General features: G+C 52.9%; 1 protein-coding gene across 1 annotated transcript in view; it reads left to right on the top strand.

Moving 5' to 3' along the window:
• GRID2IP (Grid2 interacting protein) overlaps nt 1-16,829 on the top strand; it is a 52,259-nt gene that overhangs the window by 21,415 nt on the left and 14,015 nt on the right. The window contains exons 3-11 of the mRNA XM_032266524.1: nt 3,171-3,419; nt 3,631-3,716; nt 8,288-8,357; nt 8,721-8,815; nt 9,787-9,970; nt 14,290-14,444; nt 15,334-15,465; nt 15,668-15,765; nt 15,987-16,104. Of these exons, the coding sequence (XP_032122415.1) occupies nt 3,171-3,419; nt 3,631-3,716; nt 8,288-8,357; nt 8,721-8,815; nt 9,787-9,970; nt 14,290-14,444; nt 15,334-15,465; nt 15,668-15,765; nt 15,987-16,104 (1,187 nt within the window). The remainder of the gene's footprint in view (nt 1-3,170; nt 3,420-3,630; nt 3,717-8,287; nt 8,358-8,720; nt 8,816-9,786; nt 9,971-14,289; nt 14,445-15,333; nt 15,466-15,667; nt 15,766-15,986; nt 16,105-16,829) is intronic.

Raw genomic sequence — 16,829 nt, 5'->3', positions numbered from 1 at the left:
ATGGGGGGGGGGGGGGGGGGGGAGGGCAGTCCCTAGTAGGAACTTGGGGTTGGATTAAGACCTGACGCTGGCAGAGAGAACAGAACTGACCCTGAGTGCAAGGTCATTGTATGGCCCCCAGAGAGTCCTGTGGCCTCAGAGAGGCCTGTTGGCATAGAGTCCCAGGACAGTGATTGCTGGACTGCCAGTCAGAGGGATGGTGACTGGTGGCAATAGTTGCTGTGGCCCCACTGTTCCTGGCTCTGCTGGGTCAGTCGATTTAGGGCAGACCCAGGGCTGGGGACCCTGGGCCAGACTGAGCTGCATGGAAGGTCCATAGGAGCCAGGTTGGATGTCTGGCTTACCAGGCAGCCTTGGCTTCTGTCTCACCCCAAAAAACACCAAGTAAGGAAAGGGCTGCCCAACTTTCTTTCATCTGTGCAGTTGGTGACAGCCTGGTTCCTACCTGAAAGGGCAGGCCTTTTTCTTTTGAAATGGAGTCTCGCTCTGTTGCCCAGGCTGGAGTGCAGTGACTCAATCTCGGCTCACTGCAACCTCTGTCTTCCGGGTTCAGGCAATTCTCGTGCTTCAGCCTCCTGGGTAGCTGGAATTACAGGCACATGCCACCATGCCCGGCTAAGTTTTGTATTTTTAGTAGAGACAGAGTTTCACCACATTCGCCAGACTGAAATTAAACTCCTGAATTTAGGTAATCTGCCTGCCTCGGCTTCCCAAAGTGCTGGGATTACAGGCTTGAGTCACCTTGCCTGGGTGATAGGGTCTTTTCTAGCTGCTGCTGGAAGGTAGAGCTGTGATGTCCTCTTGACCCCTGTCCAGGTTGGACTCAGGGGTTGCGTGCATGGAGTGATGTCTTCTTCAGAGTCTGTGGCTGGAGCTGAAAGTGAGGTGGACAGTCTCAAGTGGGTGTGTCCTTTCTCCTTTGCCTGGACGTGAGGCTTGAGGTATGGGAGGCAGTGGGGAATGCGGAGGCCAGGCAGATGGAGGGGTTAGGCTCCGGAGACCTTGAGTGATCATCTTGGGGGATGAGGCTAAGTTTCCAGATTTGCAGAAAGCATTGCAGGTGGGTGGGAATGGGCACCGGGCAGAGGTGAGCAGGCATTCATCCTGGCCTTCTGGTCACCCAGATGATCCAGACCTGGAGCAGAGCTCACTGCGGGGACAGAGCCTCCTCCCTGAGAATCCATGCCCGCTTCCTCCCACCAGGCAACTTATTTTGCCTGTCTGGCCTAATTACTCCTATCCACAGAGGTGGAGGGAAGCGTGGGGGCCGCTGGGACACCTCAGAGGGGTTTGTATTTCAGCTGACTGCAAGGCCACTGATCCCTTCTCCCTTCTCATCATCTTGCCCTTGGCCCTGGCATTTGGTACAAGGAACAGGGAAGGGAGCTTTGGGATGCAGCCAGGGAGGCCTCACAGGCAACCAGACCTTCAGGGGCTCTTGTTAGAGGTCCTGCCACAGTGCTGAGGCTCCGAAGGCTGGGCTCCAATGCCAACTGTGCCACAGGCCAGCTGTGTAGCTGTGGAGAGCTATGGGTCCTCTCTGCCTCAGAATCCTCTGCCACAGACCAGAGAGTCCATCAGGACGTTAACTGCTGCCATTACTCAGAGATATAGGTAGGCTGCTGGCAGACCTCCTGTTTACCAAGTCTCTCCGGTGTGCTGAGCCCTGGCCAATCACAGTGGCTCATGATTGAACTACAGACCTAACCCTCAGAAAGCCACCAAGGCTTGGAGTTGTAGCTCACGCCTGTAATCCCAGCACTTTAAGAAGTGGATGTGGGAGGATCGCTTGAGCCCAGGAGTTTGATACCAGCCTGGGCAACATAGAGCCTCAGCTCCACAAAAGAAAAAGAAAAAGAAAAAAAATGCTAGGTGCAGTGGCTCACCCCTGTAATACCAGCACTTTGGGAGGCTGAGGTGGGTGGATCACCTGAGGTCAGGAGTTTAAGACCAGCCTGGCCAACAAGGTGAAACCCCATCTCTACAAAGATACAAAACTAGCCAGGCGTGGTGGTGGGCACCTCTAATCCCAGCTACTCTGGAGGTGGTAGAATCGCTTGAACCCAGGAAGTGGAGGTTGCAGTGAGCCGAGATCGTGCCATTGCACTCCAGCCTGGGCAACAGAGCAAGACTCTGTCTCGAGAAAAATAAAATAGCCAGGCCTGGTGGCATGTGCCTGTAGTCCTAGCTACAAGGGAGGTCAAGGCAGGAGGATCCCTTGAGACCAGGAGTTCCAGGTTACATTGAGCTATGATCAAGCTGTGATCATGCTATGATCGTGCCACTGTACTCTAGCCTGGAAGACAGAGCAAGACCCTGTCTCAAAAGAGGAAAAAAAAGCAGAGACAGAGAAAGAGAGAGTTGCTAGTCCTGTAGCAGAGACCCACAGGCCTTCCCCCTGCCTCTCACTTCCAAGGTAACTCCTTTGAGAACAGGAGCCACAGTCCCTTCAGCTTTGAACCCCAGTTCCCAGCTGGCACAGATAGCAGGGGCTCCCTAAATACATGTAGAATTAAATTGAAAGGAGGCCTGTATTGGGTGTGGAGCCTCATTCAGCTAAGGAAGCAATGAATTGGAGCAGGCTGGGGTGAGGGCCTGGAGAGAGCTTAAAGGGACTGAAGGAGGCAGAAGGCAGGGGTCCTGGCAGATATCTGAGTGGGCAGCTGCAGATGGGGCTGGCCAGAGAAGCAAGCAGGAAGACTGAGGTGTGGTGAGGGGCTGCAGGAACTAAGATCTTGGGCTTGTGGGCTCGTTTCCTCCAGCTGAGCCAGCTAGAGACGAGCTGGGAGACAGTGTGTTGTGGGGATCCCTGGCTCGTTCTTGGCCTGGCGGGTGCAGAGGCAGTGAGGGGAGAGACCAGAGAAGGAAGACAGAGGCAGGAGGAGGAACGGGTCCGCGGATTGGCTTTGTGGGGCTCGGGCCGTGGAGAGCCCAGAGTCATGAAGGACGGTCTGAATGTGCCATTCCCGAGGTGGAGCGGGGGCAAAAATCCTAGCACCGAGGGGGCAACTGGGGTGCCACTGGCTGCTGATCCCCCCCCAACCCTCCGCCACTCCTGGGAAGGGGCGAGAGAGCCGAGGGCGGCACCCACGAGGACGCCCCTTCGGGCCACGGTTTGCCGAGATCCAGGATCCAGGGACGCACCCCGACTCCTCCGTCCTCGCCGGCAGGATCTTCATCCCCAAGAAGCACCGGGCGCGCTTCGACGAGGTGGTGTCGCAGGGCCTCCTGGGCAAGCTATGCCGCGCCCGCCGGGCCCAGGGCGCTCAGCGACTGCGCCGGAGCCGCAGCGAGGAGCGGCCGGAGCGCCTCCTGGTGTCCACGCGCGCCAGCGCCCCGCCGCGCCGCCCCGACGAGCCGCCCCCGCGCAGGGCCTCCTTGCTGGTGGGCGGCCTCGCTGGCCCCGGGGGCGCGCGCAGGTACGTGGGACTCACAGGCACGGGCCGCGGACCCCTCCCTGCGGGTGGGCTCGGGACCGAGACCTGGGGAGAGTGCGCAGGGGCGGGGCGGGGCTGCTCGGGTGCAGAAGAGACCGAGAGGTTAAGGGGAAAGGGACACGGGACGTCTCCCACTCCTGCACCCCAGGGCCCCTTCTCCATCATGCTGCTCGCCCCTTCTTTTTCCCCCCAGGACTGTCCGAGTCTACAAGGGCAACAAGAGTTTTGGCTTCACACTTCGCGGCCACGGGCCTGTCTGGATCGAGTCTGTCCTGCCTGGTGAGGAGTGGGCTGGTTGCCCTAAGAGTCCCTAAGGCCCAGGATGGGGTGAAGGACCCCGTGGTGGCTCTCCAGGGTCACTGTACCCCATATAGGCTCCTGCTCAGCAACTCCTCCCATCTACATAGTGTCCCCTGAGTGTCCCAGAGCCAGCGGATCTGAATCCCACTCCTGCCCAAGGTGCTTGAGGCCAGAGCCTTCTGCCTGAGTTGGGGTACCCCACCCCTGCCCCTCTAAATTCAGCATCACCCCAACTCGAGGGAGCCAGATTCTGCATCCAGACCTTTCCTGTGTCCACAGGGAGGGTCAGGGCCACTGCCCAGGACCCTGGGACAGCCAGGACTGAGTTGGTGCCTACCCAGACTTTGCCCATGCTGAACTGGGCACTTGCCTGTCAGGCCAGACTCAGAGAGCCAAAAGGGCCTCAGGGCCTCTGCCTGTGACTCTCTGCCTCTGCCTTTAACCCCTGCTGAATCTGGACTCCCCTCTCCTACCACCTCGCCTGCCCCTTGTTCCTGAAATCATGCATCTTTTAAATTTTATTTTACTTTACTTATTTTATTTTATTTATTTTAATTATTTTTTTTTGAGACTGAGTCTCACTCTGTCTCCAGGCTAGAGTGCAGTGGTACGATCTTGGCTCACTGCAACCTCTGCCTCCCTGATTCAAGCAATTCTCCTGTCTCAGCCTCCCGAGCAGCTGAGACTACAGGCGCCTGCCACCATGCCGGCTAATTTTTTGTATTTTTAGTAGACAGGGTTTCACCGTGTTAGCCAGGATGGTCTAAATCTCCTGACCTTGTGATCCACCCACCTCTGCCTCCCAAAGTGCTGGGATTACAGGCATGAGCCACTGTGTCCCCCCTATTTTATTTTAATGAGATAGGGTCTCCCTCTGTCACCCAGGCTAGAGTGCAGTGGCACAATCTTGGCTCACTGCAACCTCCACCTCCTAGGCTCAAGTGATCCTCCCATCTCAGCCCCCCGAGTAGCTGGGACCACAGGCGCATGCCACCATGTATGGCTACTTTTTTTATATTTCCGGTAGAGATAGGGTTTCGCCATATTGCCCAAGCTGGTCTCAAACTCTTTAGCTCAAGTAATCCTCCTGCCTTGGCCTCCCAAAGTGTTAGGAGTACAGGCATTAGCCATCATACCCAGCCTATGTTTTATTTATTTTATTTTTTTTATTTTGAGGTGGAGTTTCACTCTTATTGCTCAGGCTGGAGTGCAGTGGTGCAATCTCGGCTCACGTAAGCCTCCGCCTCCCAGGTTCAAGCAATTCTACTTCTACTGCCTCAGCCTCCTGAGTGGCTGGGATTACAGGCACCTACCACCATACCTGGCTAATTTTTTTGTATTTTTAGTAGAGATGGGGTTGCTCCATGTTGGCCAGGCTGGTCTTGCACTCTTGGCCTCAGGTGATCCACCTGTCTTGGCCTCCTAAAGTGCTGGGATTACAGGCATGAACCACCACACTCAGCCTATTTTATTTTAAGAGATGGGGTCTCCCTCTGTCGCCCAGGCAGGATTGTAGTGGCATGATCATAGCCCACTGCAGCCTCAAACTCCTGGGCTCAAGAGATCCTTCTGCCTCAGCCTCCTAAATGTCGGGATTGCAGGTGTGAGCCACCAGGCCCAACTATGGCATCTTGAAGAAGGCAGCCTCTCCAGTGCAAGAATCCCTTTCTTCCTGCCACTCCAGTGGGGCAGAAGTGTGTGTGTGCTCATATTCATTGTGGAAGGTGTTTGTAGGGCAGAAGTGTCTCCTAGAGCAGAATTGAACTCTCCCTCCCTGTAACCACCTGCTCAGAACTGGGTTACCTGTTCTGTCCTGCATCGGTCCCCTACCAGCACCTAAGTGTAATGCTCCTGGTTACACATACCTTTGGTGGCCATGCCAATGCATTCTTTCCACATTCTGCACGTCACTGTCTCCAGTGTATGGATCCGTGAGCTGGGCATCATCTGATCCTATAGTCCCAGCCCAGGACTGATCCCATGCCTTGCCCATCATAGGAAGCTAAATGGATGTTTAGATGGAAGCTTTACAGCTGGGGAAACTGAGGCCTGTAGTCCCAGCCCCAGAAGAGCACTGATGTGTCAGGCCAACAGGCTTCGGACTGTTCCGAGACTTAATCCTGATAACTGGCATGTTCGGATCCTTCCCCAATTTGAGCATCACTAAATTTTTTGACACTATATGGTAAGCAAAAAGCCCAAAGCTGCTCTCTAGAGAGCTTCCTCTAAAAACGATTAATCTCAGCCAGGAGTGGTAATCCTAGCACTGTGGGAGGCTGAGGCAGGCAGAACACCTGAGGTCAGGAGTTCGAGACCAGCCTGGCCAATATGGTGAACCCCTGTCTCTACTAAAAATACAAAAACTAGCCAGGCGTGGTGGCGGCACCTGTAATCCCAGCTACTCAGGAGGCTGAGGCAAGAGAATTGCTTGAACCCGGGAGGTGGAGCTTGGAGTGAGCCAAGATTGCACCACTGCTTTCCAGCCTGGGTGACAGAGCAAGATGCTGTCTCAGAAAAAAAAGAATGATTAATCTCTCCTCTGTGGATATGGCTGTTCCAACCATGCCACCACCAACAACCCCATCTGGGTCTCTCCCACATGTGTAGCCAGGGATACTTGGCCTAGGGGCTTGTTAAAATCCAGGTGTGGCTGGGTGTACTGGCTCACACTTGTAATCCCAGCCTTTTGGGAAGTTGAGTCAGGAAGATCACTTGAACCCAGGAGTTTGAGACCAGCCTGGTCAACATAGCAAAGGACATGCCTGTAGTCCTAGCTATTCAGGAGGCTGGGGTGGGAGGATCGCTTGAGCCCAGGAGTTCAGCACTGCAGTGAGCTATGATCATGCCACTGCACTCCAACCTGGGTGACAGAGCAAGACCCTGTCTCGAAAAAAGAAAAAAAAATTCCGGGTCTGCTGTTCTCAACCCAACTCTCAAGCTAGTGATCCCATGTCTTACCTGTCATAGGAAGCCAAATGGATGCTTAGATGGAAGCTTTTACAGATGGGGAAAGTGAGACATGGAGAGGCTCTGATAAATTAAGGACCAGAAACTAGGATCTCCTGACTCCTGGCCCAGTGATCTTTGATCCCCTGCGACAGCCTCTCTAGTCATGCAGCTATTCAAGGCAGGCCAGACTGGATTCGCCACCACCATCTCTCTCTCCTCCTTTTCAGTCCAGGGAAAGGACTTCCCTCATCTCACCTCTCCCAGGAAGTCTTCCCTGATTGTTCCCCCTCTTCTCTGGACAGTTTCCATCTCCCCCAGAGAGAAGTTCTCACAATCTGAGAGTATATTTTATTTAGGCATTGATCATTTTCCCTACTTCTTTCAGAATTAAGTTTAGAATGATGACTAATAAAAGAGGCAGAAAGAGGCCAGGTGTGGTGGCTCATGCTTGTAATCCCAGCACTTTGGGAGACGAGGTAGGAGGATCATTTGAGGCCAGGAGTTTGAGACCAGCCTGAACAATATGGTGAAACTTCGTCTCTACAGAAAATACAAAAATTAGGTGGCCGGGCACGGTAGCTCACACCTGTAATCCCAGCACTTTGAGAGGCCAAGGCAGGTGGATAACTTGAGCTCAGGAGTTTGAGGCCAGCCTGGGCAACATGGTGAAACCCCATCTCTACTAAAAACAAACACACACACAAATTAGCCAGGTGTGGTGGCAGGTGCCTGTAGTCCCACCTACTCAGGAGGCTGAGGTGGGAGAATAGCTTGAACCCAGGAGGCAGAAGTTGCAGTGAGCTGAGATCATGCCCTTGCACTCCAGCCTGGGTGACAGAGCGAGACTCCATCTCAAAAAAAAAAAAAAAATATATATATATATATATATATATATTTATGGCCCAGAGTGGTGGTTCATGCCTAGGTCCCAGCTACTCAGGGTCTCAAGTGGGAGGATTGCTTGAGCCCAAGAGGTCAAGGTTGCAGTGAACTGCGATTACACCACTGCACTGCAGCAAGACCTTGTCTCAAACAACACAACACAAAACAAAAAACAGAAAGTAATTCTCCTGAAACAAAAAGGAATCCCTGATGGGATCTTTCTACACAGAGCTAAGAACAGTATATGGAGCAGGGACTCGAGACGTACTGATGCTGCCTAAGGACTGCTCTGTGGACCTTGCTTTTCTCCAGCACTGGGGGGTTCATGCTGTGCCCCTGCTAGGGGATCACTCCCGTGGTCCTTAGGTCCTTAAAGCAGCTGCGATCAGAAATGTGCAGAGTCTATTACACAGATCAGTCTACCTTATTTGACTCTCCTCTCCACCCATGCCTATGGATCTCTGTTTTTTAGGGTTGTTTTTTTTTTTTGTAGAGACGGAGGTCTCGCTATGTTGCCCAAGCTGGTCTCGAACTCCTGGGCTCAAGCAATCCTCGTGCCTTGGCCTCTCAAAGTGCTGGGATTACAGGTGTTAGCCACTGTGCCTGGCCAACTATGGGTCTCTGAGTTTCCATTTCTTGCCTGTAAAACAGGATAGCATCCTGCTCTTGAAGTGGTACCCTGCCCAGCTGACCGGCACACCTTCTCTTCTTGCTTCCAGGTAGCCCAGCTGACAATGCTGCCCTCAAGTCAGGTGACCGGATCCTCTTCCTCAATGGACTGGACATGAGGTCAGAGGATACTGGGGACACCAGAGGTTGGTGATGAGCTGCCCCACCCCTTGCAAGACTCCTGCCTCTTGGGGCACCCAGGCCATGGTCCCGATCCCCTCTCACCAGTTGGTCCCCAGGATCTGTCCCTCTTCCAGTGGGAACTCTTGAATCTAACCCTCCCCCTCGCCAGCCGCCAACTTTAGCCAGGACCTCAGTTCATCCTTCCAACCAGAAAATACCCCAGCTCCATGCAGGGGACACAGAGAGGCATAGAGGTGGTCTTGCTGTGTGGCCCCTGTCGGCAGGACAGGGAGGTCTGGCTGGTGGCTGTGGACAGGGCTCACTCCAGTCAGGCCCTCCTGGGCCCTCTCTGCTTGGCAGGAACTGCTCCCACGACAAGGTGGTGTCCATGCTGCAGGGCAGTGGTGCCATGCCCACGCTGGTGGTGGAGGAAGGGCTCGTCCCATTTGCCAGTGGTGAGAACCCCATGGACACTTGGCTTTCTTGATCCACAGCAACCCTGCCCCAGCTGCTATGTGTGAGATTCACAGTGTGGAGGACTCGGCTCTTCCCCTAAACCTGCAGCTTGCCTTACCAGGACTGACCCCAAGTGGTACTATAAAATCCCAGTGAGGATGGGCATGGTGGCTCATGCCTGGAATCCCAGCACTTTGGAGGCTGGGGTGGGAGGATTGCTTGAGGCCAGGAGTTTGAGACCAGCCTGGGCAACATGGTGCAACTCTGTCTCTACTAAAAATACAAAAATTAGCTGGGCGTGATCACACACGCCTGTAGTCCCAGCTACTCGGGAGGCTGAGACAAGACAATCACTTGAATCCAGGAGGTGGAGTTTGCTGTGAACCAAGATTGCACCACTGCACTCCAGCCTGGGTGACAGAACAAGACTCTGTCTCAAAAATAAAAAAAGGGCCAGGCGCGATGTCTCACACCTATAATCCCAGCACTTTGGGAGGCAGAAGCAGGCAGATCATGAGGACAGGAGATCTAGACCATCCTGGCCAACATGGTGAAACCCTGTCTCTACTAAAAATACAAAAATTAGCCGGGCATGGTGGCGCACACCCGTAGTTCTAGCTACTCAGGAGGCTGAGACAGGAGAATCACTTGAACTCAGGAGGTGGAGGTTGTAGTGAGCTGAGATCATGCCACTACACTCCCGCCTGGGCAACAGAGTGAGACTTCATCTCAGAAAAAGACAAAAACAAAAATGAAAACAAAAACCCTAGTGCACAGCTTCAGGGAGCCTTCCCGGGGCTGACTCCCTCTATCCCTGGCCCGTGTCGGGCAGCAAGCATGTCTTCCCATGCATGGCATTGGACAGCCACACCCCAGCTCAGGAGGTCTGCTGACCTCAAAAGCCAGGGAAACGGCACCTGGCCTGGGGACTCTGGGTCACTCTTGCCTCTCCTGCCTGTGGTCCCAGCAGACTCTGATTCTCTGGACTCGCCCAACCCATCGTCAGCGCTTACCTCCCTGCAGTGGGTGGCGGAGATCCTGCCATCCAGCATCCGGGTCCAAGGGAGGACCTTCAGCCAGCAGCTGGAGCACCTACTCACACCTCCTGAGCGCTACGGGGTCTGCCGGGCCCTCGAGAGCTTCTTCCAGCACAGGTGGCTGGGCCAGAGCTGGGGTGGGGACCTGCCCTGGGTGGGCCCTAAGTCCTGCCTAGACTCACATCCTAGTCTCCCTGCCTGAGTCCCCTCAGTCCCGATCTCCTGGGGGATGCTCAGGGAGGTGGCAGCTGGTATCAGGGGCCTCAGGGTAGTGGGCAATTGAGCTGCCCTGGAACAAATTCTGACTCTGACACCTCCGATAGCCATGTGACCTTGTCAAGTCACAGCCTTCTCTGTGAAGTGAGGCAGATGGGGACCACCTGCCGCATTCTTTTTTTTTTTTTTTTTTTAGATGGAGTCTCTCTCTGTTGCCCAGGTGGGAGTGCAGTGATGTGATTTCGGGTCACTGCAACCTCCGCCTCCCGTGTTCAAGCAATTCTCCTGCCTCAGCCTCCCGAGTAGCTGGGATTACAACCATGCACTACCACACCCAGCTAATTTTTGTATTTTTAGTAGAGACAGGGTTTCATCATGTTGGTCAGGCTGGTCTTGAACTCCTGATATCATGATCTGCCCACCTTGGCCTCCCAAATACCCAAATACCTGCAGCATTCTTGATGGGACCCACCTGTGGGCACTTGTCATGGTCCAGGCCCTTGGGGATAGGGTTGGTGTCTTTCTTTTTGGACCTCAACTACAGCCAGGTGCATTTATCACACTCCCTGGTCCATGGGGTCATTTTCATGGTCTCCGAAAAGCCTGTCCCATGTCTTTACCTTTTTGTTTTCTTTGAAGGGCTTTGGTTTTTGGTTTTTGTTTTGTTTCATTTTGTTTTTGAGACAGTTTCGCTCTTGGTGCCCTGGCTGGCGTGCAATGACGCGATCTTGGCTCACTGCAACCTCCGCCTCCCAGGTTCAAGCGATTCTCCTGCCGCAGACTCCCAACTAGCTTGGATTACAGGCCTATGCACCACCATGCCCGGCTAATTTTGCATTTTTTGTAAAGATGAGGTTTCTCCACGTTAGTCAGGCTGGTCTCGAATGCCCAACCACAGGTAATCCACCCACCTCTGCTTCCCAAAGTGCTGGGATTACAGGCATGAGCCACTGTACGCCCAGCCTGGTTTTGTTTTGTTTTTCAAAAAGGATGGGGGGAGGGGTCTCACTATGTTGCCCAGGCTGGTCTCGAACTCCTGGGCTCAAGTGATCCTCCCAAAGTGCTAGGATTACAGGCATGAGCCATTGTACCTGGCTTTAAAGAGTCTTAAGATGTAATTCACCTACTATACAGTTCACCCATTTAATTATACAATTCAGTGGTGTTTAGTATGTTCACAAATATATGCAAACATCACATGGTCCATTTTAAAACCTCATCACATCAAAAAGAAACCCAGACCAAACACTTATAATCTCATCACTTTGGGAGGCTAAGGCAGGAAAATTGCTTGAGCCCAGGAGTTCAAAACCAGCCTGAGCAACAGAGCAAGAAGCCATATCTACAAAAAGAAAAAATTAGCTGGGCATGGTGGCTCACACCTGTAGTTCCAGTTACTTTGATGTGGGAGGATCGCTTGAGCCCAGGGTTTCAAGGCTGCAGTGAGCCGTGATTGTGCCACTGCACTCCAGCCTGCGTGACAGGGGGTCATGGTGGGTCACTCCTATAATCCTAGCACTTTAGGAGGCCGAGGCGGGTGGATTATCTGAGCTCAGGAGTTCAATAACAGCCTGGGCAACACAGTGAAACCCTGTCTCTACTGAAATACAAAAAACTAGCCAGGCATGGCAGCATGTGCCTATAGTCACAACTGTTTGGGAGGCTGAGGCAGGAGAATTGCTTGAACCCAGAAGGCAGAGGTTTCAGTGAGCCAAGATCACGCCACTGCACTCCAACCTGGGCAACAGAACAAAACTTCATCTTCTCCCCCCTCAAAAAAAAAAAAATCATTGTGCTATATAGAGTATTTTGTGTTTGACTTATTCACCAATTAATGTGTTTAGCTCTGTCCACATTGCTCTGTGTATATATCATACATTGATTATAACTGCAGTCAAAGTCCTGTGGATCACAGTGGTGTCCAACTTTTTATTTTTGTTAGTTTCTTAGCCATAGAAGTGACATCCTGTTATTTTAATTTGGTTTTCTTCTGTTACTAATTAAGTATTCTCTAATATGCTTATGAAGTTTTTCTGGGATTTTCTCTATAAATTACCTGTTCATATCCTTTGTCCATTTTTGTTTTCTTGGACTTTTTGTTCTTGTTGACTGGCATGAAGTTCCTTATATATTTTATTTTATTTTCTGAGACAGGGTCTCACTCCGTCACCCAGGCTGGAGTGCAGTGGCGCAAATACAGCTCACTGCAGCCTAAAACTCCCAGGCTCAAGTGATCCTCCTACCTCTGCCTCCCAGGTAGCTGGGACTACCATGCCCCTCTAATTTTTTTTTTTTTTTTTTTTTTTTTTAGTAGAGGCGGGTTTTGCCATGTTGTCCAGGCTGGTCTTGAACTCCTGGGCTCAAGTGATTCACCCACTTCAGCCTCCCAAAGTGCTGGGATGACAGGCGTGAGCCACGATGCCTGGCCACCCTTGTACATTTTAAACACTGATTTCTCCTTGATTTTGAATGTTGTAAATTTCTCTCCCATGTTACTTCTGTTATTAGATCTGTTGTGTCAATATTAATGTGTCAAAGTTGGGCTTCCTTGATTTTGCATAGTCAAACTGGCCACATTTTTGGTTTTAGAGTTTTGGCTTCTGAAATTTTAAGAAGTCCTTCCCTGCTTCTAGGTCAAAAGATATTCTCCTACTATATTTTTTTTGATTTATTTATTTTTATTTATTATTATTATTTTGAGACAGAGTCTTGATCCGTTGCCCAGGCTAGAGTGCAGTGGCTTAATCTCAGCTCACTGCAATCTCCATCTCCCAGGTTCAAGTGATTCTCCTGCCTCAGCCTCCCCAGTAGCTGGGATTGCAGGCACATACCACCACACCCAGCTAATTTTTGTATTTTTGTTAGAGAGGGGGTTTTACCATTTTGGCCAGGCTGGTCTCGAACTCCTGAGCTCATGATCCACCTGCCTCGGCCTCCCAAAGTGCAGGGATTACAGGCATGAGCCACCATGCCGACCTATTTTTATTGTTTTTTTTATTTATTTTTTGAGACAGAGTCTTGCTCTGTGGCCCAGGCTGGAGTGTAGTAATGCAATCTCTGCTCGCTGCAACTTTTGCCTCCCAGGCTCAGGTGATTCTTTTGCCTCAGCCTCCCGAGTAGCTGGGATTACAGCTGCGCACCACCATGCCCACCAAATTTTTGTATTTTTTGTAGAAACAATGTTCGCCATGTTGGCCAAGCTGGTCTCAAACTCTTGATCTCAGATGATCTGTCTGCCTCAGCCTCCCAAAGGGCTGAGATTACAGGCATGAGCCACCATGCCTGGCCTGCTCTATATGTTTTTTGTTGTTTTGAGACAGAGCCTCACTCTGTTACCCAGGCTGGAGTGCAGTGATGTGATCTTGGCTCACTGCAACCTCTACCTCCTGGGTTCAAGCAGTTCTCCTACCTCAGCCATCTAAGTAGCTGGGAATACAGATGTGTGCCACCATGCCCAGCTAATTTTTGTATTTTTAGTAGAGTCGGGGTTTCACTACATTGGCGAGGCTGGTCTCGAACTCCCGACCTGAGGTGATCCACCGCCTTAGCCTCCCAATGAGCTGGGATTACAGGCATGAGCCACCAGCCTGGCCTGCTCTATATGTTTTAATCTTCACAACAGCTCTATGAGGTAGATGCTATTTTTATCACCATTTTACAGATGAGGAAACTGAGGCACAGAGAAGGTAAGTCACTTGAGAAAGGTCGCTTAGCTGGTAAGTGGCAGAGCCGAGAATGGAGTCTGGCTACCCTGTCCCCAGAGCCTGCCTTCCTGTGTTTTTTTTTTTTTTTTTTGGAGACAGAGTCTCACTCTGTTACCCAGTCTGGGGTCCAGTGGTGTGATCTCAGCTCACTGCAACCTCTACCCCCCAGGCTCAAGTGATTCTCCTGCCTCAACCTCCTGAGTGGCTGGGGATTACAGGTGCATGCCACCATGCCCAGCTAATTTTTATATTTTTAACAGAGATGGGATTTCACCATGTTGGCCAGGCTGGTCTCTAACTCCTGACCTCAAATGATTCACCTGCCTCAGCCTCCCAAAGTGCTGGGATTACAGGCGTGAGCCACTGTGCCCGGCCCCTACTTCTCTGTCTTTCAAGGGCAGGGATAGGGCATGAGGCCAGAGGCTGTGGCCTGGAAGTGCCATCTTGTCCACCCCCACTCTGTCATCATGGTGATCCCCTGAGTATTGAGCCTTGCCTTCCCACACCCTCACCCAGGAACATCGACACGCTCATTGTTGATGTCTACCCCGTGCTGGACACCCCTGCCAAGCAGGTCCTGTGGCAGTTCATCTACCAGCTGCTGACCTATGAGGAGCAGGAGCTCTGTCAGGAGAAAATCGCATGCTTCCTGGGTTACACTGCCATGACAGGTAAGCATCTTCTCCCCTGCCCCTTCCCTGCCTGCAGCTGCTGACTGTCCAACCAACCAGGTGAACAGCCTGGGCAAGGAAGCCAGACTGTGTCTCAAACAAAAAGGAAGGAATAGAGGGAGAATGGGAGAGAGGGAGGGAGATAAGAAGGGAGAGCCACTGCAGAGCTGTTGGCCCACAGTTTACTAGGATTTTAGCAAGAAGCTCGGGCTCTGTGCTGGATGGCACATGTCTTACCTATCTGCCTAGACTCAAAAAAGTTGTATTTTGGCTGGGAGCAGTGGCTCACGCATGTAATCCCAGCACTTTGGGAGGCCGAGGCAGGTGGATCACCTGAAGTCAGGAGTTTGAGACCAGCCTGGCCAACATGCTGAAATCCCTTCTCTACTAAAAATACAAAAAGTTAGCCAGCTGTCGTGGCAGGCACCTGTAATCCCAGCTACTCGGAAGGCTGAGGCAGGAGAATTGCTTGAACCTGGGAGGTGGAGGTTGCCGTGAGCTGAGATGATGCCGCTGCACTCCAGCCTGGGCAACAATTGTGAAACTCTGTCTCAAAAGAAAAACAAAACTATTTCACCCATAATCCTCTCTGGGCAGCAGTGACTTGGCCTGGGGTGAGCACAAGGCATTGAGACTCTGGAAACCCTTGTCATGAGATCTCTGCTGGGCCCCCAGCTCCAGCCAGCTGCATTCTGCTGCTGCTCCCAGCACCTGGTTTCTTGTCCCGGGGCTTCCCTTCCAGAGCTGTTCTGGTGGCAAGCAGGGCAGGCTCCGTAGCCTGGGGTCCACATATTGCTTCGGATGACATCTGCCCTCCCGTCCCTGTTGTGGAGGTCCCTTGTCTGGCTGAGAGGACAAGAGGGCCCCATGTTCCCTGCGTGTCCCACAGCAGAGCCGGAGCCTGAGCTGGACCTGGAGTCGGAGCCCACGCCTGAGCCCCAGCCCCGGAGCTCCCTGCGGGCCTCCTCCATGTGCCGCCGCAGCCTCCGGTCACAGGGCATAGAGGCCGGCCTCAGCTGCGGTAAGGCTGATGTCGGGGTTGTGGGGACTGAGTGGAGCTCAGTTTTTCTACCTGCAAAATGGGCTTGGTGACAGGGAAATCCCAGGGAATGGGGATAAGCAGGGCTCAGGACTCGCCCTCCTGGGTCTGCTAGGCTTATTGGTTTTGGCCCGGGGCCTGAGCCTTAGAGCTCAGATATGGTAATGACATTGTTCTCTGGTAGGTCCCAGCGAGTATCCTGAGATGCCTCTTTCCCTGATCCCAGGCGAGCGCCAGGCGGGTGATGGCACGTCCCTCCCTGAAACCCCCAACCCCAAGATGGTGAGATCTTCTCTCTGCCCTCCAGGTGGGGTCAGTAGGGGACAGGGAATGGACGGTTCATAGGACTGGGCCCAGGAGACCCAGGCCAAGGCGCTTCTGTGGCTGCTTCAGGCTGGGGCAGATCTCTGCCTGCCACCCTCCCCAGGCCTGGCCTCTGAGGCCAAAAGTTAGGGCTTCGAGGGGAAGTAGGGTGGGCTGGACTCACCCCCACCTCCCTCCAGATGTCAGCCGTCTATGCAGAGCTTGAGTCTCGACTGAACAGCAGCTTCAAAGGGAAGATGGGGACCGTGTCCAAATCCCGGGCCTCCCCTCCAGGCCCCAGCCCGGCAGTCGCCGCAGGTAGGGCTCCAGGCTCTGTCATCTTGACTGTCCGGGTGTTACCCTCAACCCCAGGCTCAGCCCTGGAGCTGCTTCTCTGCTCCATCAGAGTCAGGGTTGTCCCAGTCCCTCCCATGGCCCTGTGATCCTCACCTCAGCTGCCAATCAACAAAGTAGCCTGGGCACGCCTGTAATCCCAGCACTTTGGGAGGCCAAGGCAAGAGGATTGATTGAGCCTAGGAGTTTGAGACCAGCCTGGCAACGTAGTGAGACCCCATCTCTACCAAAAAAATACAAAATTGGCTGGTCATAATTGCATATACCTGTAGTCCCAGCTCCTCAAGAGGCTGAGGTGGGAGGATCACTTGAGCCCAGGAGTTCAAGACCGCAGTGAGTTGTGATCCAGCCGTTGCACTCTAGCCTAAGCAACAGAGCAAGACCTTGTCTCAAAAAAGACAAAAACAAAAGAAAGAGAAAGAAAGAAAGAAAGAGCCGGGCGCGGTGGCTCACGCCTGTAATCCCAGCACTTTGGGAGGCCGAGGCGGGTGGATCACAAGGTCAAGAGATCGAGACCATTCTGGTCAACATGGTGAAACCCCGTCTCTACTAAAAATACAAAAAATCAGCTGAGCATGGTGGCGCGTGCCTGTAATCCCAGCTACTCAGGAGGCTGAGGCAGGAGAATTGCCTGAATCCGGGAGCGGAAGTTGCGGTGAGCCGAGATCGCGCCATTGCACTCCAGCCTG

The sequence above is a fragment of the Sapajus apella genome, unplaced genomic scaffold (assembly GCF_009761245.1).
Source record: "Sapajus apella isolate SASKATOON/1434 unplaced genomic scaffold, GSC_monkey_1.0 scaffold159, whole genome shotgun sequence".
Taxonomy (NCBI): domain Eukaryota; kingdom Metazoa; phylum Chordata; class Mammalia; order Primates; family Cebidae; genus Sapajus; species Sapajus apella.
This window is presented reverse-complemented; position numbering and strand designations above follow the sequence as displayed.